The 26,926-nt window shown below is 41.0% G+C and overlaps 1 protein-coding gene across 1 annotated transcript; it reads right to left on the bottom strand.

The window, feature by feature from the left end:
• Positions 1 to 898: 898 nt before the first annotated feature.
• Positions 899 to 25,622, bottom strand: ccdc3b (coiled-coil domain containing 3b). Its single transcript, XM_052111610.1, has 3 exons — positions 24,967 to 25,622; positions 8,820 to 8,994; positions 899 to 2,637 (listed from the first exon to the last, which is right to left on the bottom strand). Exons 1-3 carry the CDS (start codon positions 25,320 to 25,322, stop codon positions 2,353 to 2,355), a joined length of 816 nt encoding a protein of 271 aa, XP_051967570.1. The 5' UTR covers positions 25,323 to 25,622; the 3' UTR covers positions 899 to 2,352.
• Between the last annotated feature and the right edge of the window lie 1,304 nt (positions 25,623 to 26,926).

The following is a 26,926-nucleotide window of genomic DNA, read 5'->3' as shown; positions in this document are numbered from 1 at the left end:
TGTTCATGGTGTAATGTCAGATTGCAGAATGGTGCAGCACTGCTATGATTTAGTGCTATATGAAGAAGTGAATGGACAAGGTTTTTCAGTGTCTGCATTGCATATACGTTGAACGCCAGTTCTGATTTGTTGTTAATGGATGTGTATAAAGAGTCCATAAATGTCTGTCACACACACATTTCTCCGCTTCATACGTTCACCACAATATCGCTTTTCTCAGTTTATTGCAAAAGTGAACACATTGTAAAGATGTTTAAAGCTCAGTTGTTCAAAGTTAATTTGTTTCTCCTGTTCAGGAAACGCAGTCACACACATATGGAAAAGACTGAGTTTGAAGTGTCTGCTAGAAACAGACGCAAAATTAATCAAACAATTGTTCTGCCAAGTAAATTCCTTGATCAGGTTTACAGTTTCTCTACGAATATGCATCATAAAGTCATAAGTCATAAACAGCAGTTGGATTGTGATTTGTTGTTTTTATTTAAACCAAGGAGAAACACAGATGGGTCTTTATGATCACTACAATGTCCTCTGTAGACTTAATCCTATTTTTAATCTCTAGAATGATACTTATTCTATGTCTGAGTTGCATTCACATAATCAATGTGAATGCGGAGGTTGAGTGTGATTCGGAGGTTGCATTTTCTCTCTAAAATTAAAAATTGACTCCACTGACGGTTGGGCTATGGATTTGGGGATAGAGTTAAAGAAATATGAAATATGTTTTTGCTGAACATAACCAAAAATGGGAATAAAGTACATTTTAATTGTTTCGGAGTGAAAAGATTATTTTAAAATGCTGTGTAAATTGTGCTCAGAACGAAATGAAAAACATTAAATTTTTAGTACCTCATTGGTGTACTAATGAAACCGATAAAAATTCTGAGGGCAAATATTTAGTGAAAAACAAAGTTTATTTAATTAGCATATATGTGAATGTGTTAAACAGGTAATGGTTATACATCAATAACACCAGCTTTAAATCACGTCAGTAAACAGTTGACACAAATGGTGAAAATGTACATGAGAAAATATGTTTTAGGTTATGTATATCAGGCGCTCAGCACCCTGTTTGCAACTATAAAACTCATATTCACTCAAAGTATAAAAAACTTTTACAAAACATTAAATGCAAGGTAACAAATGGAAAAAGGATCGCTTGCTAAACTAGCAAATTAATGTGTACTGACTCTTGAAAACATATTTTTACCCATAAATGGTCATAGGTCATTTAGGTATGGAACCACTTCTACACAATGTCCCAAACAAGATTTTTGGTCTGTCTTGTACAGACAGATAGATGTTTCTTCGGGGTTTAGGCTGGAAGGCTTTTACAGAAATTGATGATTTTTTCTTCTTTTTTTGTAGACTGGAAGTCAGTATCATTGCACTTTTCCAAAATGTAGGTCCCACTGCATAACTCAATATAATCACCTGGCAAATAAATTCACAAAACACTGATCTTTATCTGTGACCTTGTCAGGCTCTGCCTGATTACCAACAACATCAGCTTCTAGGCATAAAATCAAGTCTTTTTTACAAACTGTCATTGGATTTTATTGCCCTAGACCCAATGAAATCACATGATGAGTTTTCTATCCTAAGTGTTGATACATTTCCTATTAGTTTACAGTTTGTGCTTGGGCAGGACATATGAAAGGACTTTCCCCTTTATTTATTTATTCAAGCCAAAATACTAATAGGCAATAGGCTTTAGTTATGCCACAGCCATGAACCATAATTTGCTTCTTGCTAGTCAGTTGCAAGTGGTATAAGTGAGAGGGACATTCTCATTCTAGAGAGCACTTGATTGGACAAAAACCTGTGCAGTGCAAGATGAGTCATTGTTTTGTACACATAAAATCCATATGTATATCTGCAAATGGTTATGTCAACTTTCAGGGAGTAGACTAGCACATAGATGGCTTCAAAGTTTATAGACGTGTAACTATACCCACAAAACTAAAATTTTGTGTTTATGGGGGACTTCATTTCTTTTATTGTACAGTCTAAATATTTTCAAATTTTATCGAGGATCACGATGAAGGATTGATCATTATAAAGTCAGAATATTGTTTGTGTGTATTATTTTCTTGTTTTGCTTTTCAGTGATATTATATAGTCTGCTATATGAAAATTGTTTGGCTAAAATGCAGTAAAGAACAATTGAACTAGTTTAATGACACTTTGCAAGATGGATTCTTTTGTTTATCAAGGATAATTTTCTGTAGATGGTTCATCATAACTGTGAACCTTTCAAAATCTATGCTACCTTTATAGATACCTGTGGCCTTTCATCTTGATTTGGCAATATGCTTTGACTACAATCTTCATTTCTCCCATGGAGGAACGTTAGTTCTTGTGCTTTTTGGCCAGGATTTTCTTGAGAGTGGGTTTCTGGTCCTGCGTGGTGTCCTGCTGTGGATGGGACAGCTCAGGTTTGGCTTCGTGAATCTCTTTGAAGCTTTGAAGTGACTCCTTAGTCTCCCGTTTGGCCTGCCTCAAGAGACGTTTCATATTCTTCACCTTTTCCCTCAGGTGGTTGTTGGCCTTCTCCAGGGTCTTCACTTTCTGAGAGAGATTTTTGACTCTCTCTTCCTCCTCAAATAAGGCCTTCTGCACGTTGGAGCACCATAGCTGAAGGAAAGAAAATGGAGTAAACATGAAGTGAGCAGTGGTACACTAAGTAATATGTGTGTGGTGATTGCTTGCACAAAAGTTGCCGCAATGATGCTATGGTGTTTTGGGTGGTTGTCAGGATGTTACTATATGGTTGCTAGGATGTTCAGTGTGGTTACTAGGCCATTGCATGGTAATTGCTACTGTTTTATCATGGCTCTCCTCAGCAACTGAAACGATTTTAGGTATTATTCATGTCTGTAGCACAAACAGCACAAGATGAGTTTTGTGAACATAGCTATTCAATGATAAAATTTGCAGTTTAGTGGAATGGGATTTTGAACCACACTTACAGCGACTGGTTGCCAAGTCGCTAAACTGTCACATGTTGCCTCAAATTGCCAACTCCCATAGATTTTAGGTCGCTTTATTGCCGTTACAGTGAATGCCCCAATATCATGGTGATTTATTGCTTTATGCTTGTCAATTTATTCCTCTGTGCCTGCACAAGACATAAACCCTAACCAATCAAGTTTGTTTTGATAAGATCTTGTAACACAAGTATAGCTTACTGTAAAACGTAGCAGGTATAACATGTTCTGTGATTTTTCCCTTCAAATATGTGCATTCTTGCAGCTCCCAAATACACAAAAATTGCTCTTTGTGTTGCTCAACCTACAGTATGTGAGGCATGTTGATCAAGGAATAAGGAGTATGACATAATGAGGAAATGTGACTAATTGGGATGTATTATAATTAGGCTTTGATTAGAAGCTGGATATCAAACCAGCTGAAACTAATCAGATCTTCTGAAAGCAGTTTTTGTACTTTTTAGGTGATGATAACATCATAAGCCTGGGGGAAGCCAAGTATTAGATGCTTGCCTCCCACATGTGTTCTTGAGTCTTGCCCCAAAAAGATTGTACATCTGGAAATTAGTCACAGCTGATCCAGCTAGCAGGGCCCTTTCTGTAAGTGTAGATTTCCTGTAGCTCAAACAGTAATACTTGCACTTGAACCAGTGTGTAGATCAGATGCCATTGTAGAGTTATGTGATATAAACACATAACGACTGGCATCAATATGGAATATATTACGGTATCTACCCTGAGGTCACGAGAACCTATGCACTCAAAAAAATATTTTAGCCTATTTGTAAGATGTATCCATTTCAATTGAATAACAAATGTCCATCTAATTGAATTGAATAGTCTTGAAGAAAATGTAATTAATAAAACTTGCATTTTGTAAGATATGTACATTTTATTTTGTTAAAGATTAGGCAATTAAATTAGATGGAAATTTGTTATTCAATTGAAATGGATACATCTTGAAAATAAGCTCAAATATGTTTTGAGTGTGTCTGACATTAGTGGTGATATATCCAAAATATACCATGTTGGCCAATCCAACCAATGTTGTCTGAACACAGCTTCCTGTACATGATTAGTAATTAAATTAGGCAGGCTTCATTTCTATTGGCTGCTACTTCCAATTCCTATGTGGATCAAACTTTTGTTGACTTTGTTCTCATAGACATCTGGGAATGTTATGGGAAAGATTCTTGCTTAACTATTTCATTCTTTATGTTTCACATAAAATGCAGCCAGAACTGCTTGTTTGATGACAGTTTAAAAGCAGAAAGAGACATGGAGAGTGAGAGAACTTACAATTCACTTTCTTGACATACTACGCTTTACTTTTACTCTGACTTTTGTTCCAATTACTGAAACAACCAGAAAATGTAGTAATTAATGTCATCCTGACACATCCTGATTACTTTACCATGACTGAAACCTTTCATGTGCATTCAGGACCTGACTGAAACAAGCCCTCAGACAAAGGTCATTGAAAAGAACACTGGAATGTACAATGATTTATTAATTTCAATACAGTTGACCATGTATATTTCTGCAACACGTTGACATAGCAATACGACACTGTAGCAATTGAGATGAACCATAATGAAGTCATGCACAAATCCTTAGACTCCATTTGGTATAACAAAAATCCCTCTGCAAAAACAGTGTGAATGCATGTAACACAGGGTTTAGATTTCAAACATACCACTACCATTATGAGAAACACATTTTCCCAAGGCAAATGAAAAGCTAAAGAAGAAAAGATGACCAGGGAGGAATGTTAATATCCCAGTGGTCGTTACGCTCAATTCTCCTGAGACTTAGACCATACACTTAAGTGTGAGCACAAATTCACTTAGCAAAATATAGGTTTGCACATTTTAGTTGGTTTGGATCTCAAGAAAAGTTGTCTACTTATTCTTGCAGAATCTCTGTGGCCAGGGGTGGTCTGGGAAGAGAAATCATCCCAGGATTTTACATAGGATTTTAGGTCGCTGTCATTTTCTGCATATCATTGCCACCTTAGGCATATTGCAGCGTCATCTTGTGGCCCATTCTACATAACACGGTGGCTCACTCAGCCATTCTGCCTGTTTTGCGACCAGCCCGGTTCTCCCCATGGCCAGTCCACCCCCGATCGGCCCCAAAGTGCATCGGCACACCGGGAAACTGCCTGGTATGCCACATTACCAATCAAGCCCTGTCTGTGACAGAAAAGTTCATTTTTAAGCACAGCATTCATGCAATATTGTTTTTTATGTTCAACATTCAAAGCCACAAACAATCTGTTTGTTCTCTGTCAGCATCCTTTACTCTCTCTTAACAAGCCAAGAGAACCACAAACAGACATGCAAAAGAACCCAACTGTAAAACTCTGCCATTCCCCGCTGTTTTTTCACAATGGTTTGTTTTTCTCAGAGGCACAGTTTTTACAGATTTTGAGAAAATGAGCACACAAAATGGCTTACTTATAGTTGTCTCTGCATATTAAGCTAAGATACAGTAAGATATTTTTACATAAAAACATGACACGTCACCTTTAAGGGTGAAGTGTGTAACTTTTTCAGTGTTAAAACAATGTCTCATATCCCAGCTTAGCATGCAAAGACAACAATAAGTAAACCATTTGAAGGTTCATTTTCTGAAATACTGTAAACATTGTCACTGTGGTGCTAGAAAAATGTGTTTCAATCTGTTTGTTTTGAGTGACTCGTGGGGTGCGTTTCACGTACAACAATGTAACCAGTGCTGGAAAGAGTATTGTCACTTGAGTACAAGTAGAATTACTGATAAATACTATGACTCAAGTAAGAGTAAATAAGTAGTTTGCCGAAAAACTACTAAAGTTATTACGTTACAAGTTACTTTATGAAAATGTAATTATATATAGTATATATGCTTCCATTTCTAGAACACAAAGACATTTTTGTTCTTAAAAGAAATTGATGCTTCCTTTTACCAAGGATGCATTCACTTAATCAGAAATACTGCCAGAAGATCGCAATTTATGTAATTTTAACTATATCTGATATTTTGAACAAAACATAAACATAAAACAGCATTTTTAGCCCCATGTTTTGAATTTCGGGGATATTCTTGTAAATTTCTGTGGCATTTTTGCCCCTTGTCCGACACTATTGGCACTGTATCTTTCTAAGGTATATAAAAAGTTTTTTTTAGACATATAAACAAGATATCCCCACATATATGTCAAACTACATTGTGATAATGTTTGGCACAGTTAAAACATTGCCAACCTTAAAATCAAGTGAAGTTTGATTAGTGGTTAAACGAGTTCAAACGGTTCCTCATACCTGAATGAACGGTTCCTTTCCAGAATAAAATGTAATCATCTAGGTTACGGATGTAAGCTCCGTTCCCTGATGGAGGGAACGAGATGTTGTGTCGAAGAAGCAACACTAGAGGTCTCTCTTGAGCGCCTTTTGCATCTCTGATCTATGAGAAAAGGCCAATGAGAAATTGGCAGACAAAATGTGCATGTCCCGCCCCCGGACATATGGGTATAAAGGGAGGGAAATGGGACGAGCCGACAATGAGGTTTGGCTGCAACAGTGGCTCGGTTCAGCGACGTGGCCAGGAGGACACAACGTCTCGTTCCCTCCATCAGGGAATGGAGGTTACATCAGTAACCTAGATGTTCCCCGTCTGTCGCTCACTTCGACGTTGTGTCAAAGAAGCGACACTAGGGGTCCAAGCGGCTGTGAGCAGCGCGCAGACCCGAGGAACCAATCATCCAGCCGCGTCGGCTGTGGGAAGGATGGAGGGTTCCAGTCCAGCCCGCGCTGATGGCGGCCCGGGCAAGCAGGTTGGACATCTGGGCGTCAGCCTCAGACTGCGCGTGCTGGCCCAAAGGTGGCAGCCCGGTGGAGTCATCCACATCAAACGCAGGACCACTCTCCGATGCAGCTCAAGAGGATAGGCAGGCTGGCTGTGAGGCGAGCCGCTGTTGCCTCAAGCCCGGACGGAAGTCAACGAGCGTGCCGGGGGGGCGGGTGGTTCGCGGGGACGTACCTGGCAAAACCGAGCCCGCTGCCATCTCCAAATCGCCTCCATCGCCAGCCGCGTCGTCCTCAATCCCGTGGGAAGAAGGAGCGGTGCGGAGGGCGGAAGGAAGGAAAGCCGCGACTGCAACGTTGCCAATGTCCCATCCACAATGAGCCATCCACAAACGCTGCTTTGGTGTGATCGCTGGCCGTCAGGAGCAGAGAGCACTCTACCGCATCCAGAAACTACACAGGGGCGGAAGGGCATCTTTATAAAGACGCGTCCTGAAAAGGCCGTTCAACACCAGCTGTGTATTTGCTCTTTTAACTGAGCTGTCGAAGCGCCCAGGGGCAAAGCTGCACTGCCGTGCAGAGAAGGGAGAAAGCCGCTGATATGCACCGTAGATCCAACAGCAATCCCACTCAGAGATGGGAGGAACAGTGTGTGACTCGCATCTTGCTGCGTACACAACCAGTCAGCTCCGAAGAAAATTTCTGAATGAAACAGACGTATTTCCCTCCCTTTATACCAGTATGTCCAGGGGTGGGACATGCAAATTCTGTCTGCTAATTTCTCATTGGCCTTTTCTCATAGATCAGAGATGCAAAAGGCGCTCAAGAGAGACCCCTAGTGTCGCTTCTTGAAGAAGCTAGAGAAGAGAGGACACAGTTTATGCGCGTTTTAGTTTATAAACAGATTTAGTGCTTATAACTTTCTTCTTCCCCAAAATTTGGAAATATTATGTATTTTTTTAGTACTTTGTAATTGTGGTGAAAAATAACGGTAGCGAAGTTGAATACTTTGTTTTTAATCAACTCAAGTAAAAGTAAAAGTACTATTGTTTATTTATACTTAAAATCTTAGACAAATTTGTTGAAGTACTGTAATGAGATTATTTGTAATTCATTACTTTCCACCTCTGAACATAACACACTGCTTAACCACCATAATAAGATGCATCATTGGAGAAATGAACTAGTCACAGCACAATGCTTCCCGAAACCATAATAACTATGTCGCACATCCATCATTCGAACCACGTTGGTTCAGCAAAATAGAGCATTAATGATGTTACGCATGGGGTGGAGAAATAATTTGTGCGGATATCAAATTTGAATAGCTCATTTACACATATACCAGAAAGCTGTTTAATGCACGAAAGCTGCTGAAGACATGAAAGTGCCATTGTGTGATGTAACAGATATATTGCGCTGGGGTTTCCCTCTACACAAACATCACAAGCCGTGTTTTCCAACAGAAACCATGTGTGTAAAACGCTTTCTTTTGACAGTCTTTAATCACTTAAATGGCGTAAGGAAGGCTGCATTAACGTTTACAAAACAGCTCTTTCTGCAAAACCCTAGAATAAGCAGTTGCATGTAAACATGGTCAAAATCTTGATATAATGAAAGATAAATTAAAGGTATAGCAAACTAACAAGGAACTATAGTTCTTACCACAGGTAAAGCACTGTATTTTTGGGAAACACCAAATCATTGAACTATGTTGGTCATGATGGAACTTGCGACCATAGTTGGCTAACGATGCTTTGCATGACACAACAACACTGAGTGGGGGTGGGATTATCTGTTTGTTTGATCAACAGAAGACTGGGGTGTATTCAGAAGGCTGTTTGAAAATGTTTATTTTTGCAATTTTGTTTGATGGTGCAGAAATGACAAATTAATTGGTGCAGCTTTAAGATAACTGTCATACTGAAGGAGTTTCTTTGGCATTGGTGGTAATAGCCCCTTGTCAGGGAGGCAAATACAAGTTAAAAGAGATTTCATCTACTGTTATTTTGCTATTATAAATGCACTAAAAGTCACTCACTCTGTTGTCCTCCTGCACCTCCCAGTCTGGAGTGTACATGTGAACCTGTGTGCCGGCTGTGCAGTTGGAAAACTGGAACAAACTGGCAAACATGCGATGGTTCTCTGGGGTGTCTGGGAAGATGGGGTCCTGGAAGTTAACACCATGAGGAATGATGCTGTAATTTTCATCCATTCTATAAAGAAATGCAACACACAAAACATTACTTTGCTGAATTATCATTGTGTATGGATTTGACCTCATTCTAGAATAAGAATATATTTAAGAATTTTTTGGGAAATTCTAATAAGTGGTGCTCATCATGCACATTGGTGCAACAGACATGAATAATACCTCAAATTGGGTAACTTGTTGAGTAGAGCTGTGCTGTTACTTTTGAGTGATTGAATTTAAGATCATCTGGGGGATGAAAAAACAAGCAATAAAAATCCTATAGATTTACATTGAAGGAGGGACACAAGTCAGGACACGAATATCATAGAGATTTAGGGATAGCCTCTATTGACTCCTTTGGGCCAGTAAGTAACTACTTTACAACACTCCAACAACGATCCAGAATACCCTTGCAACCACAAAGAAATATTCTAAAAGCTATTTAAAACACCTTAGCAACCACATAGCAATATTTTGGCAGCCATCCACAATACCCTAGAAAAACATGTAAAAATCTACTTAATCTAATTTATTTAAATTAATGAATTAGAGAGAGTGGATTCAGATTCTATCCTACCTTTTTCAGCATGTTACAGTGGTCCTATGCTTAGGAAATTAGTGGTGGTGGCATTGTGGGCTAAAGCACATAACTGTTAATCAGAAGGTCTACAATAAAATGTGGAACATGCAAACCATAGGCACTCCTCAAATTGATCTGAAAAATCCTCATTCCCATAAAAACACCCACAGTAAACAAATGATAGAGATTCCTCTTCATTAACCTCTTTTATTGCCATATATACGTGTGTGTGTGTGTGTGTGTGTGTGTGTGTGTGTGTGTGTGTGTGTGTGTGTGTGTGTGTATGTGTATTACTGTACAATGAGAAATGTCTTGATAAAATAATCAAAAGATATTGCAGAGGTGAATTTTATGTATGAATTTTCCTTTGTTTTCTATGAGCAAACAAATACAAACGATCACTAAGGAGCTGAAATGAACTTAACCATCTTTATTCAACACTCCTTTTCCAAGTTTTACCATCCACCTAAAAAATACATTTTTTGTGCAAGAATCGCATCAGGTTTTCTGGATGACTCTTCCCCTAGAAAACATCATTAAGTACAGAATGTATCAAACAATTATTCAGTAGCCTACTTAAGTCTTCACTTTTCTCTGTCTTTTCTTAAACAATATAGTAAGTTTTGTGTTGTTTTTGAACCAACAAAAAGCCTTGAATAAATGTGTGCGATTTTCTTACCACATAGCTAAATCTAGAAAATAGAACAAGGAATGGCAAACTTAAGTAAAGCAGCCAATTTATAATGTAAAATTTTCATATAAGTGGAGGCGCATTACTCGGTCTCTATTCTCTGCTGCTACATCTCTAGCTGTCTCACCCAAGTGAGGTAGCGTTACCACGTGTGTAGCGTTTATGTCAGAGCTGATATTAGATAACGTTGATTTAACGTAACATTATATACATAGTCTCATCATTATTTATAACAAGTTAACACTGCATTAGCTACATCCCTCAATATATGTTAACTAAATTAGGAAGCTTGCGCACCTAGCTAGATGGCAAATAGCTGGCAAGCAACTGAAACTAGCACCCTAAAAACAGTAAATGCATAGGTAGCTAATATGTATAGCTAATACTCGCTACATCTCTTTGGTTGAGGGGTGAAGATGAGTATAGGTGCAGATGCAGTGTTACATTCAAACCGGATGTGGGATATTCCGCTTGATATATCCGATCTCCGACTAAAAGCATTTCAGTGCCAGATGCTTGGAAGATGACATTAAAGGAAACAAGACTGCAAGGCTCCTGTTAATGTAGCAGGTGTTTGACTGTCGTCAGATTTGTCTCCAAACAAGCCAATTCATTAACTATCTGCAATGCTAGAATTTGTGCTACAGGTGCATGATTATCCAAAGAGAGTATAATTTTGATTTGAACACCTGCTACTCAGCTAACATTTGTTAAACATGCTTTACTATCATGTAATGTAGGAACTTTGACTATTATATCGTTATTATTTAACAAAAGTGAATGTATATCACTAATTTTGTACATCTTCCTGGGTGCCGACAAGATTGTGTGACGAGTTTAAAATTTCCACACGACTTTCCAAGTTGTAATTATGACTTCAAGTGCTGTTTCATTGCACTTTTCCCAGTAGGAAGTTGGAAATCCGACTTCCTGAGTTAAATGGAATGCAGCAAGAGGCAGAATGTTTTTACTACAAGTGTGATAATGAAGCATAATTTTATGGGCATGTGAGGAGTTGCGTTTAACAGCGAACATGTAGATGGAAACCTTTAGATGCTTCACGCTACAACCCCCCAATATTCAAGCCAAATCTACGCCCTTGGGCAGAATGGTTGGGAAACACTGGTTTAGGTAGACAAATTGTATTGTAGACATCTCTCAGACAGCAACAGTTTCTTCTCCTGTCTCTCGCATTCACTTTCTTTCGTGAAGGGGGCGGGGAGGGGTGACAGCCATTAACAGTAACAAAGATTTCAAAGTACAAATGAGGCAAGTTATTGCTGGCATTTGAAGCAGGAAGTTTTAAATCCAATCACAGTAATGATGTTAACAAATAAATCAGACAATTGACAGGCAATTTAGTGATATATTGTGGTCTTGAAATAAAATCCAGAGTCCTCATTGTCTGAGACCGATACAAGACAGATTCCTTCAAGAAGTGGTCTCGAGACCGGTCTTGGGCACCACAACACTGCTGTCAGGGTATGTAAAGGGAAGAGATGAAAAAGTAAGAATCCAAAAAAGAAGAGGATACAACGACGAAGGTAAACATTAGAAACAGAAAGTAACAAACTCTACACCAGTATGCTGGCTAATAAGGCACCACATACAAACAAGAATTGACACAGGAACAAAGAACAAGAGGGTATATATACACATTGGCTAAAAAGAAGGCAAGGAACACCTGGGATATAATTAGGACAATGGACAGGAAGACAAACACCACAGAAGATATACATTTCAAACTAAGTGTCTCATGGATATTTCTCATGAGTTCAATGTGTGACAGAGATTATATTTGAGCGGCTTATTTTTAGAATTTTTTGGTCCAATAATTATTACCTCTGTTTTGATGGAATTGAGAAGAAGGAAATTTCTGGCCATCCAATCCTTGATTTCATTGATACACTCTGCTTATTTGAAGAACTGAGAAATTTAATCTGGTTTACAAGTATAAATTTGGGTATCGTCAGCGTAACAGTGGAAACTTATTCCATGATTCCTGATAATATCTCCCAGGAGAAGCAGACAGAATATAATGAGAACCTTAAATATAACGAGGCCTTAAAACTGATCCCTGTGCCACTCCTTACTTTTGTTTGATTTGACAATTCCTCGTTTACACATACAAAGTGGTAGCGGTCTGATAAATAAGACCTGAACCATGCTAATGCAACTCCACTAATGCCAACATAATTCTCCAGTCTATTCAAGAGAATGTCATGATCTATGGTGTTGAAGGCAGCACTAAGATCTAAAAGCACTAGAAGAGAAATACAGCCATGATTAGATGATAAGAGAAAGTCATATGTAACTCTAATAGGTGCAGTCTCTGTACTGTGATGGGACCTAAATCCTGACTGAAATTGTTCATATATATATTTTCCTTGTTGTCCGCCCCGAGTCTCACTGTCCTTGTAGAAAACTACAATTCCCACAATTCCCGGCCTCCCTCACTGCCTGCACACATCATTGTTCTCACCTGTGTCTCATTTAGTCTTTACTGTGTCCTTGTGTATTTAAACCCTGTTTGTTCCTCCATTCTCTTGTCGGTTGTTGTATGTTGATATGTTGTTCTTGTTCGCTCGAGGTTCCTTTTTCGTTGTGGATGTTTTGCTGTCTGTTCTACCCGCTGTGTGTTCTTTTGTATTTGAGTTAGTTTTTCCCCTCGTGGACTTTTCTTTGTGTTTTGCTTATTTGTTATTTTGAAATAAACCGCATTTGGATCCTTACCACCCGTCTGCCTTCTCCTGCTTCCCGCACTCATAACAGAACAACCGACCACACAAATGGATCCAGCGGTCCAGCAGGCCAACTACCAGCTGCTTTGTTTGAAGCAAGGGGACCGACCGGTAGAAGACCACGTCTGGGACTTCCTTGAGCTGGCAAACATCTCCAACTTCCCGGACTCGTCCTTGGTGGTTTTCTTCTGGGGTAACCTGAACCCCTCGCTGAAGGAGCGGCTGCCCCCGGGGACGCGTGGCTGGACCCTGCAGGAAATCGTGGAAGAGACTTTGCTGGTCAGAGGCTCGCCACTCACTGTGGGCGTGGCAGAGGAGGACCCAACCTCACCTTCCGCAGTGGAGACTTCCCACTCGCCCATGGCTCTTCCCATCACGCCTGCCCCACCTGCCAGTGAGCAAACCCCCACACCAGTCGTTTCCCATGAGCCTGCACGGCCCACTTCGTCTGCCCGGAGGAGGAAGAGAAGACGGGCTTTCGCCTCCCGGCCCACGCCTGCCCGGTCTGTGAGCCAGAGCCCTCGTCAGCCACGGTCAGCGAGCCTGAGCCCTCGTCAGCCACGGTCAGCGAGCCTGAGCCCTCGTCAGCCACGGTCAACGAGCCTGAGCCCTCGTCAGCACCCCGGTCAGCAAGCCAGAGCCCGCATCACCCACGGTCAACCAGCCAGAGCCATTAGCCCCCGATGTCAGTGAGCCAGCGCCTGTAGCCTCGACCGTCCCTGAGCCAGCGCCTGTAGCCTCGACCGTCCCTGAGCCAGCGCCAGTAGCCTCGGCCGTCCAAGAGCCAGCGCCAGTAGCCATGACAAACCAAGAGCCAGCGCCAGTAGCCATGACCGTCCAAGGGCCAGCGCCAGTAGCCATGACCGTCCAAGAGCCAGCGCCTCTCGAGCCTTCCAGGGCTCCGCCTCCCGAGCCTCCTTCGGCTCCGCCTCCAGAGCCTCCTACGGCTCCGCCTCCTGAGCCTCCTTCGGCTCCGCCCCCAGAGCCTCCTACGGCTCTGCTACCAGAGACTCCAGAGCCTTCTAGAGCTCCGCCTCTAGAGCATTCCAGGGCTCCACCTCCTGAGCCTCCTACGGCTCTACCCCCAGTGACTCCAGAGCCTTCTAGGGCTCCGTCTCCGGAGCCTCCCTCGGCTCCACCTCCAGAGCCTTCCAGGTCTCCGCCGCCTGAGCCTTCCTCGGCTCCGCCTCCTGAGCCTTCCTCGGCTCCGCCTCCTGAGCCTGCCTCGGCCCGGCCTCCGGGGCCTCCCTCGGCTCCGCCTCCTGAGCCTTCCTCGACTCCGCCTCCTGAGGCCCCAGAGCTTTCCATGGTTCCGCCTCCCTTGGCTCCGCCTCCTGGATCTCTCTCGTCTCCACCTCCTGGGCCTCCCGAGCCATCCTCGGCTCCGCCTTCCTCAGCTCCGCCTCTGGAGCCTCCAGAGCCCCCCTCAGCTCCGCCTCCTGAGCTTCCAGAGCCTCCCTCAGCTCCGCCTCCTGAGCCTCCCTCAGCTTCGTCTCCAGAGCCCCTCTCAGCTCCGCCTCCGGGACCTGTCCCTGTCCTGAGGCCGCCTCCTGGACCTGTCCCTATCCGATGGCCTCCTCCCAGGCCCCCTGAACCAGCCCCTGCTCTACAGCCATCTCCCAGACCACCTAAACCTGTCCCTGCCCGGTCGACGCCTCCCAGTGCACCTAAACCTGTCCCTGCCCGGTCGATACCTCCCTGGCCTCCTAAGCCTATCCCTACCCTGTGGACGCCCCCCAGGCCACTTGACCCGGTTCCCTTCACACACCCCCAGAGACTGCTTGCTTGCCCTCTCGGCCTCCCTGGTCTGCCAGACTGCCCTCTCGGCCTCCCTGGTCTGCCTGTCTGTCCCTTGTGCCCCCGTGGACTGCCTAATTGCCCCTTGTGCCCCCGTGGACTGCCTAATTGTCCCTTGTGCCCCCGTGGACTGCCTAATTGCCCCTTTTGCCCCCATGGACTGCCTAATTCTCCCTTGTGCCTCCTTGGTCTGTCTCTGTGTCCCTTGTGCCTCCTTGGTCTGTCTCTGTGTCCCTTGTGCCCCCTTTGGTCTGTCTGTGTTCCCCCTTTTCTAGCCCCTCTCTCCTTGAACATTTGTTTATTTTTTCTATTCTTTTGTTTCTTAGGACCGTCTGGAATCCGGTCCTTTTGAGGGGGGGCTATGTCACGTTCCTGTGTTGTCTTCCCCATGTTGTCTGTTTCACATGCCACTTTTCACGTTCCATGTCACGTTTCCTCGTTGTCTGCCCCGTGTTTTCCGTTTCACCCTTCACGGATCACATTCCATGTCATGTTTTCCTTGTTGTCCGCCCCGAGTCTCACTGTCCTTGTAGAAAACTACAATTCCCACAATTCCCGGCCTCCCTCACTGCCTGCACACATCATTGTTCTCACCTGTGTCTTGTTTAGTCTTTACTGTGTCCTTGTGTATTTAAAACCCCCTTGCCACCCCATAAAAAATTCTAGATCCATCCCTACACCACATACAAACAAGTATACACATGGGCTAACAAGAAGATAAGGAACACCTGGGTGTTGCCAACTAGTTTCAATGGAAAGTAGCGAAAGCCTGCTCAAAAAGTCGCTAAATGTCACTAGATGACGTCATATGCTTATTAACTTATTCATGACGTCACTGCGTCTCTTTAGCATTTTGCATAGTGTCCGCGCTTTACATGTGTTTGCTTCTCTGTGCTAACCGTACATACTGTAATACCCTATTAATTCCCTATATCTATCAATCACTCAGAGAGAAATTTAGAAGCAGAAATATTTGTGATTGTATTGTGTGTATACACAAATGTAGCAAAATGTTATGTGTTTGAATAAAGTACAATGTACAGAGTTGCCTAAGTAAGTGTCTGAATTCAGAGAGTTCAGAAATAGGAATGAACAACCGTCTAAAAATCTCCTGTGATTAAGTGCATGAAAAGAATAAAAATAAATGGTCAAATTAAACACTTTAAATATAAAACTAAAGGGGAGCAAACAATACAGATTCGTGATTGGTCCTTGACAATTCTGTTTGCTCATGCGCAGCTCATTCACGTCTATGTCACCTGCTGTGCGGTCAACTGATTGTGCTGCTCCACCTTCTCGCCTGCTCAACTCTCTCTCTGTCAGTCTCACTGAACAGAGTATACGCAGAGAGAGGTGTGCCTCCGTGTCCGGGCAGGAAAGCAAGACCACGTGCTCACGGTATTGGCGACTTCTATGGAAGTAGCTAAGGTTTGTCCAAAAAGTCGCTAGATCTGTTGCTAGTCACTTTTTTTAATAAAAGTCGCTAAAGAGGTCTGAAAAGTTGCTAAATCTAGCAACAAATTCGCTAAGTTGGCAACACTGTCTGGAATACCATTAGGGCAATGAACAGGAAGACAAACACCACAGAAGAAATCAATTTTATAATAAAGGGTCTCGTGAGTTCAATGTGTGACAGTCATGCAGTTTGTGTGTTTTATTGTCTATCCTGCGTGGGGCCTCTGCACTATGATAGTAAGCTACCACTTGGGACACTTGATGTCAATGACCCATATACAGTATTTTTACACAGGGAAACAGTCAGGATGAGGGGAGGTATCAATAAAGAGGATGCAGGGACAGCTGTATTTGTTTTCTTTACATATATGTGTTTGAATTAGAGCTGCCTGTGTATTTTTCTAAACATCTAAACCTAAAGGTATTAGGTTTAAAACAAAAAAGTGAGGTGGAAATATATATAATAAAAATAAGAGGTTTATAGAGCATACTGTAAGCGTTAGAGGAATTATACTTTGCATGTAGCTTAGGGAGGTCTATTGTTTCTTCTGTGTTCTTTCTTTTTTGTTTGTATCTGTGTGAGCAAAGAATTCATTACTTGATTGGCATTCAAAGCTGCTCTCTGGCTGGTTTCTTGCTGTTTTGTCCTGCAGTTTCTCAAACTTCAACACACACTTATGCACACACCTCCCAGTGGTGAGGAAATGAGGAAAATCTGTATCAAAGTTTCATGGGTGGTTTGAAACTTATTAATACAAAAACCATGGTTACATTGGCACAAAGCAGGGAAACAAGACACTCTCTACATCTAGGACTCTCCACTACACTTGTTCTCTATTATTATGCGTGTTATTGTTGGCAGTTTGCCACATCAGCCTGCGGGAAAATCTCACTTTTTCCAGTCAATTTGTGTTTGTACTCTCTAATGGTAGAGAAATGCAAGTTTAATGGTTTGCAGTTCTTAAGTGTAATCAGAAATTGACCAAAGGCAGACAATGTATATTTTTTATGTTAGACATTTACCTGGGAAGTGTTTTATGTTGTAGGTTTTGGTTGGAAAAAGGAAATAACTGTTACGGCATACAAATGACAATTCAGAGAGCGTGTGTGTGTGTGTTAGCATGCCAAAATTCCCAAGAGACCTTAGCAAGCACCACTTTTACTATTGCTCATACTTCAGAATTAAGGATTTGAACAAACCCAAAGTATTACACTTTGGTACATAAGGAATTTTAGGCTTCTGGTTCCAATTTTGGCTTCTTAATTGTTCCATTAATGATTTTTATAGTATTTTTTTTATCAGGACTAGTTCATTCTCAAATATAAATGTATTCACCCTTATGTCATTACAAACCTGTATGCTCTTATTTTCCCTCTGAAACACAAAAGGAGAAATACTAAAGAATCTTTATGCATCTCTTTTCCATACAATGACAGTTCATGGGTGATCATGGCTGTTGCTTCAAAATGGAACATAAATGTCCATACTGCATGATTTATGTGCTATATTGAAAGTCTTCTAAAGCCATACAACAGTTATTTGTGATGAACAGACCAACATTTAAGTCATTATTCACTGATAATCTTTCCCTCCACCGAAGCTCTGAAATATTACTTGCCTTAAAAATAAAAAATGGTCCACTGAAATGACAAGCCAGGTTTGATTGACATCATTGATGCCAAATGCCATTGGTTCTCGAAGGTTTGTACTGTATATGTTGAATGAAGAATGAGATAACAGAGTTGCAGTGGATTGGAAGATTTTTAGTGCAATATGACTAAAATGTAGTTTTTTTTACTCACACAGAGCATCATTAGGCTTCAGAAGACTTCGACTACCACTTTTAATTGTTTTTTTTGTTTGTTTGGTCCTTTTTGGAGGTTGGCAGACATGGTCACCATGAACTGTCCATGAATGGAAAAGAGCTGCATGAAAATTCTTTACAATTTTCCTTTTGTGTTTAACAGGAAAAAAAGTGAAAGGCCATAAAAACAAAAAGACATGAAATTACTATACAAAATTCAATTACAAAAGTACGTTCTTAAGGACGTTCAGTGTTCCACTCTCCTAAACCTTCAAAAAGATCTTCTATGAGTAAAAAAAAAAAAAAAGTAAAAACTCTAAGCCTCTCAAGAAAAGCATTAAGTCGCCACCGAATGTAGCTGTTCTGTGCACCATATTGCATTAATTATTGTTTCCATGCAGAGCGTCTCCAGTTTCTCAGGCTTTTGACGGTTTAACTGGCGAGAACTGGGCTGCCAAACTGGAACAAGCTCTCTGATTGGTTCGTGGCTCAGGTTCATGACATATGGGACATAAAAAGGCATGTTGTGCATGTAGACTAAGGCAAAACCCAAAGTCTAGCCAAACAAGTGGGCATTTGGAAGGAGTGTTTCCCTTTTTGTCTTCTCCAGAATTCAGTCTGGCTGCCAAATGCTGTGATGAATTGTGGACAGCTTTGCAGACTTTTGTTTGGAAAATATGAAAAGAAATATGGAAGTCACTAGAGAACACAATGGAAATTTTGCTGATTCAAAACCGACGACATGGAGTGTGCAAATGACACCCACTGGAAAAAATGCACCACAGATCCCCACACAAATCTTAATGGAATAGCTCACAAAAAAACAACAACAACTAAATCTTTTGTCATTATTTACTCACCCTGATGTCTTTCCAGACCCATATACTGTTAGTTTTTCTGTGGAACACAAAATAAGATTTTCTTTTTCTTCTCATTTCCATATAGCAACAGTTCACAGAGACCACAACTGTCAAGCACCAACAAGGAAAAAAAGTACCATAAAAGTAGTCCATTCCACTTGTGGGCAATATTTCAAATCTCTTGAAGTCAAATGATAGCTTTGTGAGAGAAACAGTCCAAAATGTACAAAATTATTTTTCAAATGTTCCCCATGTAATGAATATTCCCAACTACAGCTCCCTAAGCCATATGGATTACTTTTATGATGCTGTAAAGTGGTCAATGGAAAGGAGGATGTGAGAACCGGGTTGACAATATAAATAATAGTTTTAATGATAAACTTAAAAGACAAACACACACATGACAGACATGTCCGTAAACGATCTCTCTCTCCTGCACGATCCTCTGCAGTCGACCTTTATCCCTCTCGGAGTCTTAATTAGTCTAATATGGGACCGGGTGTGTAGGATCACGACCCGGCCCCGCCCTCCGCCCTGCCACATTCCTCCCTCGTTCTCTCAGGCTGGGGAGCCCCTGGCCTGAAGTACACCCCCCTTTCCCTGGGGGAGGGCGTGCTTTAAGCCTAGTCTGCCCGGCAGGTCATCCCCATCTACCTGGACGAGGGAGGGGACAAGGGGAGGGAAACAGAAATAATTAAAATGGGGGGTACTTCCTGTAACAGTGTAGTACCCCCCCCCAAAAACACTAAAATTTAAACGAGAGGGAAAAGGCCAACGCAGAGCGGCAGTGAGAGAGAGAGGAGAGAGAGATGAAAAAAAAAAACCTACTCGCCGGTTCTCCGATATGCCGTAGCTTGTTCCTCGGCCACTCCTCCACCCTCCAACGCTGCGTTCTCAGGGAACAGAAGGGGTTTCCCCCACCCCTGGCAGCGGTTCTCCCGCTCCAGGCGGTCGGCAGCGAGCCCCTCCCTGCTCGCGGTCGGTGGTCTCAAACCCCGCTGCGTTTGAGCGGTCGGTAGGCGACTCCTGCGCCCCTGGCAGCAGCCCTGACCGCTCCAGGCGGTCGGTTAGGAGCCCCTTCTCCCCTCGTAGACGACTGCTCCGTTGGGGTGGATGGTAGTGGCGAGAATTCTACTAAGGCGTATTCCTCCTCAACAACCGGCTTGACAATATAAATAATAGTTTTAATGATAAACTTAAAAGACAAACACACACATGACGGACATGTCCGTAAACAATCTCGCTCTCCCGCACGATCCTCTGCAGTTGACCTTTATCCCTCTTGGAGTCTTAATTAGCCTAATACGGGACCAGGTGTGTAGGATCACGACCCGGCCCTCCGCCCTCCGCCCTGCCACAGATGCATTCATCCCCATTCATATACTTTTACTCTATGCAAAACAGCACAGTGAATATTCTGCTTATCATCATTTGTGTTCCACAGAAAGAAAGAAATTCATACACGGTGCAACCCGAGGGGTGAGAAGATGATGATAGAATTTACATTTTTAGGTGAACAACAACAACTGTTATGCTGTTAAACTATTCCTTTAACTGTTGGATTTAGAGTAGAGTTTTTTTAAAGATGCTTTGAAATTCCAGTGTTTCCCTGGAGGATTGTTTCTGGCTTTAGTTAACTGAAACACATTGGAGAGTTACAGGATTTTCCCTCCATGTGCCCTATGTGAAAATGATCACTGCACGACATTAGGGCATGTCTCAAAGGGCATGTCTTTTTTAAATTTAAAAAAATATATAAAATACATCAAGAAGTTTCGACAAGTCCTCTTGTGCCAGAGATTCTCAAATCCAGATTAATCATAGTTTTTAGACTTATACTGTTACACATGATTTCAAAATGTTCTGCACCAAGCAACGTTTTGGCACTTTATTTCTAACTTTTGCTCTGGCGTGTTGAGGGGTGGCGTGCCTTGTTAAAACTTTATACAAGTATGGTTACAAGTTGCCTATGATGCTTACTTAAAACAGCCAATTGCAAAAATACTTGCATGGAGAAGAAATTATAAAGATGAGTGATTTACAGTAAAAAAGGTCTTACATTTTTATCTATTTCTTACCCACACCTATTATATTGCTTCTGAAGACATGTATTTAACCACTGTAGTTTTATGGATTACTTCTGTTTCTGTTCTTTTATGTGATTTTTGGAGCTACAAAGGTCTGATCACCATTCACTTGCATTGTAAGGACCTACAGAGCTGAGATATTCTAGAAATCTAGAAAAGAAAGTCACAAATATGGGATGGCAAGATAATTTTTGGGGTGAACAACTCTATGGGAGTAAAAGTTGTACATATATATGTATGTGCCAACTGAAAGCTGAAAGCATAAAATGAGCCCAAATATTTCATAAAACAAGCACGTAAGAGGTAGAGGATGTGTACAACTTTGTAAATGAAACGTATTCTATTTCTGCAGAGCTTTTTGTGGAGTTTTGGTGGCACATATTCAATTTGTGGGCCTACATATGACCAATACTGGTGTGGAATGCACTTGAATATACAGCAGTACGATTGCTTTAAGGCTGCATGGGAAGCATGGCTTCCCCTAAAACAGTTAAAATAATCGATGTATATATGTATATTAAGCTACATATCACTCTTAGTTTTATAAATTTTATTAATTAAAGTGTGAATATCACACATCCCTATCGCTCTGTTTAAGTAACGTAACGTGTTTTTTTTCTACATGAATATGTCCATGAAAGTCAGTGGTCGCACTGCCCATAGAATCCTATTGATGCCAAGCTTGATGTCTATGTACATACAGTACCTGTGCTATTATATTTTAAAGAATCAAAGATTGATGTTCAAAGATTTAAGTTCAGAGAGGCCCTTAATAGGTAGTTCTGGGTACCACCTGGATGCCTTGCTAAGGGAGCTTCATGAGTGCTAATTACATTGGATTTTTGGACATCATAATTATTTGTTTTCTTTACTGTCATTATTGGATTAATACTTTGAACAGCAGCTTTTGGTGGCAACATTGCGGAATAAAAAAATAAAAAAACAAACAAATAAAAAATTACATTAAAAATCTCAGTAAACTTTGTAATTGATAAGTGATCTGCATTTCCCTGAAAAGCAGCAGCCCCCACTGATGTACATTAACAACGAGGAGATGGGACAAAGTGTCCACAAGGACAACTTTAAACCCAAAATTAAGATGCAATGCCAAAACAGTCTGTTCGCACTCTCTTGGACCTCTAACCTTCTGCCTTCATGTAACCCCAAGCAGTTAGACACTGTAGGTGCTGTGTAATTAGGTTGGGAAGACGGAATTCCAAAGCTGTTTTAACTGCTTTGTTTCTGAGACTGGGAGAATGAGTATTAACCTGTACATTAGCTTTCCCATGGACTGAGTAAAACTGCAATCTATAATATAGTCACAGAATCTAAGCAGCATTTGCAACAATGATTTTCTTTAACCTGTATAACCATTTGAAGAGGTTGCATGCTAATAGTGTATCATAAGGAAAGAGAAGCAGCTATTTAAAGTTAACATAAAACTGACCCTATTTTTCACTTTCCTTATTGTGCACGATTCAAGAAAAAAAAAAGATTGTCTTCATAATCTTTATTTAAATGGAGTGTATATGTATTTGCACTAGGTGTAAATAGCACTAGCCACAGAATGCAACTATTTGCACCCCAATAGGCTGGTGGAAACCAGGGGCGGCTTTAGGGTCAGTGGTTATCCGGGGTTAGCTCAGAGACATCCATACATTCATCATTATACACGGGATACAGTTTAAGATATGTTTAAAAGTTACATTGGCAAAGAATATATTTTTTAATGAGAAATCTCTCAATATTTTTGTTAAAGAATAAAAAACATAAAATGTATGCCTGAGCATAAAATGAGTTGGACTGAAACAGAAGTGGAGCATTCGTTTAATCATAATCACAATTGGTGTGTGTGTGTTTTGGGAAGACTGCAGCTGTGTGAGGGCTGGTCAGAAACTTTGCTAGCTTTTCTCCCTCACAAATAGAAATCAGAGAAACTATTAAAAAACTGACACAAAAATTTTAATAATACGAACGATTAAATCTATGGTTGTCGCTTAAAGCCCCGTTTCCACTGTCAGCGGTTTTGTCGCTGGATGGGACAGGAGGCCATTGATTTTCAAAGATAGCTGGCGACTTCCGGCGACACGAGCAACAGCAACCGTTGATGACAGGATGTGGGCTTGTCAAGAGATACAACAAAGTTGAGAAAACTTTATGCAAATGCAAAGCTATATCATACAGTGACAGCCAATGAGATTATACAGTGAAACTCACATCATCTGTCACCTGTGAGATAATGGAGATGAGTGATGGAAAGACGAAGGAGTTGTTGTTGTCATCGATTTTACTGTGCTATATCATGTTTCTGTTACCACTTACATGAATACAATAAATCAATGATTTGTGGAAAACCATGTCAGAAATTGTCAGCATTCTGAGTGAGTTTGATTGATGCATTAAAAGATAAATCTTTGAGTTGATATAATACATTGAGTTTTTCTGCGGTTTATAACACTTTCCCGTCCAGAATGCTCATGCGAGGTCGGTTGATCACACATGTTCCCTTCATCGTCTGGGTGATAGGAGGATGGCTTTCTCCCACAGTTCTACATCGATTGTGTGTAGATTGTATCTGTCCTTTTACCAAAGTCTCGGGAGACTAACCATACGAAAACTGACCATGGAAGATTAGGGTTAGGTTTAGGTGTTGCTGTGAGGGTTGGTGTAGGGTGTCTGTGGGATACCCCAATCATGTTTGTTAGTATTTAAATAAGGGGGCAAATAGTATCTGCCACTATTTGCACTGAGTGCAAATAGCATCTACTGCTATTTGAACTTAGTGCAAAAAGCCTCTGCCTTAATCAAAATGTAATTTTCGGATAATGTGAAATCAATTTGCTGCCTTCACACACTTTCTCCGTTAATGTTTATGGTAACTTACAGTGACCCTATTTAAACCCTGTAAATGCACTATAGTGCAGCCACATGTAGTTAAAAAGAGAAACTGAGCCATATGATGTTTTATACGTGTTAGCGTCTCCTTGGTGAAATCTAAGAGTTTCAACAGCCCCATAAAATGTTGCCACTATTTACAGTCATATGCCTGCAGGATTGCTATCTGTGTATTTTTGTTAAATCCTGTTAACTATTAGTTACAGCTGTTTGAAGGGTTCTAAAAGAAAGACTGTTTCAGTAAATTTGTTTCAGGTGATATTGTCAGGCCTGGGAAGCTGGTTTGCAATCAGTGTATGAAGTGTTGCCTGTCACAGTAAAAGACTTTGCCAGAAATGCTCTGAGTGTGATGAGTATAGCACGACATGAGGGAGTTGAAAATACTTCAGTGTAACTAATTGGACCAGAGGGGCGAGACAGGAAACACAAGCGAATCAGTCTAGTTGTCTAGAGATACAAGACTTTAGGCTACAACATGAACCAGGTCCAAAGTGTGTGTTTGAGTGAAAAAAGAAAAAAAAAAAAATCATGACAATAGTGAATCAAAAATTATCTCTGTTTTCCCAATCCATTTGAGTTGCACTTCTACAGTATGTGGTTGGCCTGTGAGCTACTTCATCCCATGTAAATTATTCTGCCAATTTGAATTAATTCTCACTATAAACAGAAACAAATACAAACCAGAACAAATTTTTTCTTACACAATTTACAATATTCTTTGTGATTATACTGTACAGTAGACAAAGTTATTCCATTTGCATTAGTCATTAATGAATATACCATGGAAGATCAGGATAATTTCCCTGGTGGACCATGCATTAACCTTACCATGGGCAAATACATGCTAACACTCTGAGCTAAAAAGAGGACAGTTAGTGCCCATAGTCAGACATATTGAACTATACTCATGGTAGTGCTAAAATGCATGGTTTTCCTTTTGTTAAATGAACAATGTTTATAAGCCATCCACATCTTGACATGTAGTATATCTTTCATCAAGCCAACACATTTGCATTCCAGCCTAGTCTAAACCAACTCATGATTTTGACTCATGAGTTAAAATGAGCAAATTCTAACTCTTACCTCAGAAAGAAATAGTAGGAGTTATTCTCTATGACGCTGTAGGAGTAGCAGGGGAAATATCCCAGTCCGCTCACATTGAACCTGGAGCCGGCTGGCACCTCCAGCATACTGCCCCATGCCTGATCGCACAGCAGCTCGATCTCCGCGGAGAAGAACAGATCTGTTTCGTACTGCCACGGCAGGTAGTTGTACACGCTGTAAGACTCCTTGTGGATGGCGAGCACCTTGGCAAAGACGATTATCTCCGCTAGTTCTGCCCTGCACGCTTCAGTCTGAGGTCTCCAGTCATGGGGCAGCTGGCATCCCCACGCAGCACCAAGAGAGAGCGCTAATATGAATGGCACTAGAGCACCCATTGTATGCAGCCTTACCTCCCTCGTGCAAACTGCCTCTGACAAAAAGTGAATCCGTGCTCTGCACGCTGATATCCCTCCAAACAAGACTTAACCAGATCCGCGCAAAACGCACACCATTAATACAAAACTCTGCAATGCACTGAATGGTATTAAAGGCGTTATAAGCGTGCTTTTATATGCTATAGACACAGTGCATCCCTGAATTTAAACTGATCTCTCAAGGTCTTATTCCACTCCATTCTTCCCTGTGCGCTCTATGCATGTGCTTTATGCATGACGCGCAGTTCGACTCGATTAGCGGAGCCTTTCAGTGACGCTCAGATCTATTAAAGACCTGAAGCAGAAAACAGTCACAAAGTGCCGCACTGCCACTAATAGCTGAGCGTTCAACATAGAGCACTGTTGGCTCCAAGAGAGTCACACTAAAAAAGTTTAAATGTTCTTATAGGGTCTATGTGTGATTTGCTGTTTTCAGCACCCCGACAGAGACATGAACGGATTATGTCACAAAGGTCGCCTGGTATCACTTTATAATAATTGTATTTAATAGCATTAACAAACAGTATTACATTAAATAATAGTAGTTGATGCATTACAGTTCATATTAGTCAATGTACAGTCTTTTCAAATAATAATAATAAAAAATATATATGAAATTTTGAAAGATTCTGCACTACATATTTAGGTCACTATCAAATGTTAACACATTTATGACATAACGTTAATTCCGTTGAAAAGTCCTGATTCTCTAATCACACTTGGAATAATACAGATCATCTGGTTTTGGAAAAACTTGCATAGTCCATGTGGCAGCAGCTCAAGTGCATGCTGCCATAAAACAAAAAGGGGTACATGCCAACACTTTGACATTCTGAATTTCACTGTATTATTACTAACTTATCACTAAAATTATTTTGCTGGTAATATAATACATATAAATAAGATAGATGCATTTTCACTAGTGGTCTAACTAGTGTGGATCCCACTATATAATATACAATCACATGTACTGTACAGTACACTTAACAATTATAGGTTTATCCAGAGAATTAGTGTACATCCCTCATTGCATGCACTTTTTATTCACAGTTTGTCTTTTGCTAGGAAAATGCATTATGGGAGGCCAACAAAATTGTGCATCTTCATCAAGTGAGCCTGTTAAAAGAGTTAAAATGCACACCAACAAGCTCATTTTGTCTGAAGCAGACTTCACATGCAAACATTTGCAAAACCTACAACATACAGATCAAGGGAGGAACTAGGAACTCCAAAGAGTATTTTAGACACATTAATGAGTTCATAATTTTTGTTTATGGTAAGAAATATCTGCAGTGACCCACATTTTAGCACACAGTTTACTTGCAGGATTAAGGATAATATACCCTTTACTCATGACATAAGGTTAAAGGTGAAGAACAAACATCTCCAAGCTGACAAGCAAGCTTACCCTCAAGCAAATAATTAATGCATAACATGTGAAAACGTGCAGAACATTTTATCACCTCACAGGAATTCTGTAGATATCCCCCCGCTCATAAGCAACTAGTTGTAAATGTTCTTCATTGGCCTCAATTTCATCTAGTCACTCACACGTCACACACATT

The sequence above is a fragment of the Xyrauchen texanus genome, chromosome 39 (assembly GCF_025860055.1).
Source record: "Xyrauchen texanus isolate HMW12.3.18 chromosome 39, RBS_HiC_50CHRs, whole genome shotgun sequence".
Lineage (NCBI taxonomy): Eukaryota > Metazoa > Chordata > Actinopteri > Cypriniformes > Catostomidae > Xyrauchen > Xyrauchen texanus.
The sequence above is the reverse complement of the archived record's forward strand: the minus strand, read 5'-3'. Positions and strand labels throughout refer to the sequence as shown.

What these genes read in the sequence shown, in the direction of transcription:
- ccdc3b (XM_052111610.1), bottom strand. Translation starts at nt 25,322, where the DNA reads ATGGGTGCTCTAGTGCCATTCATATTAGCGCTCTCTCTTGGTGCTGCG. An exon ending in TCCTACTATTTCTTTCTGAG is followed by an intron (nt 8,995 to 24,966) that starts GTAAGAGTTAGA and finishes ATTTCTTTATAG; the next exon opens with AATGGATGAAAATTACAGCA. An exon ending in AGGTGCAGGAGGACAACAGA is followed by an intron (nt 2,638 to 8,819) that starts GTGAGTGACTTT and finishes TCTTTCCTTCAG; the next exon opens with CTATGGTGCTCCAACGTGCA.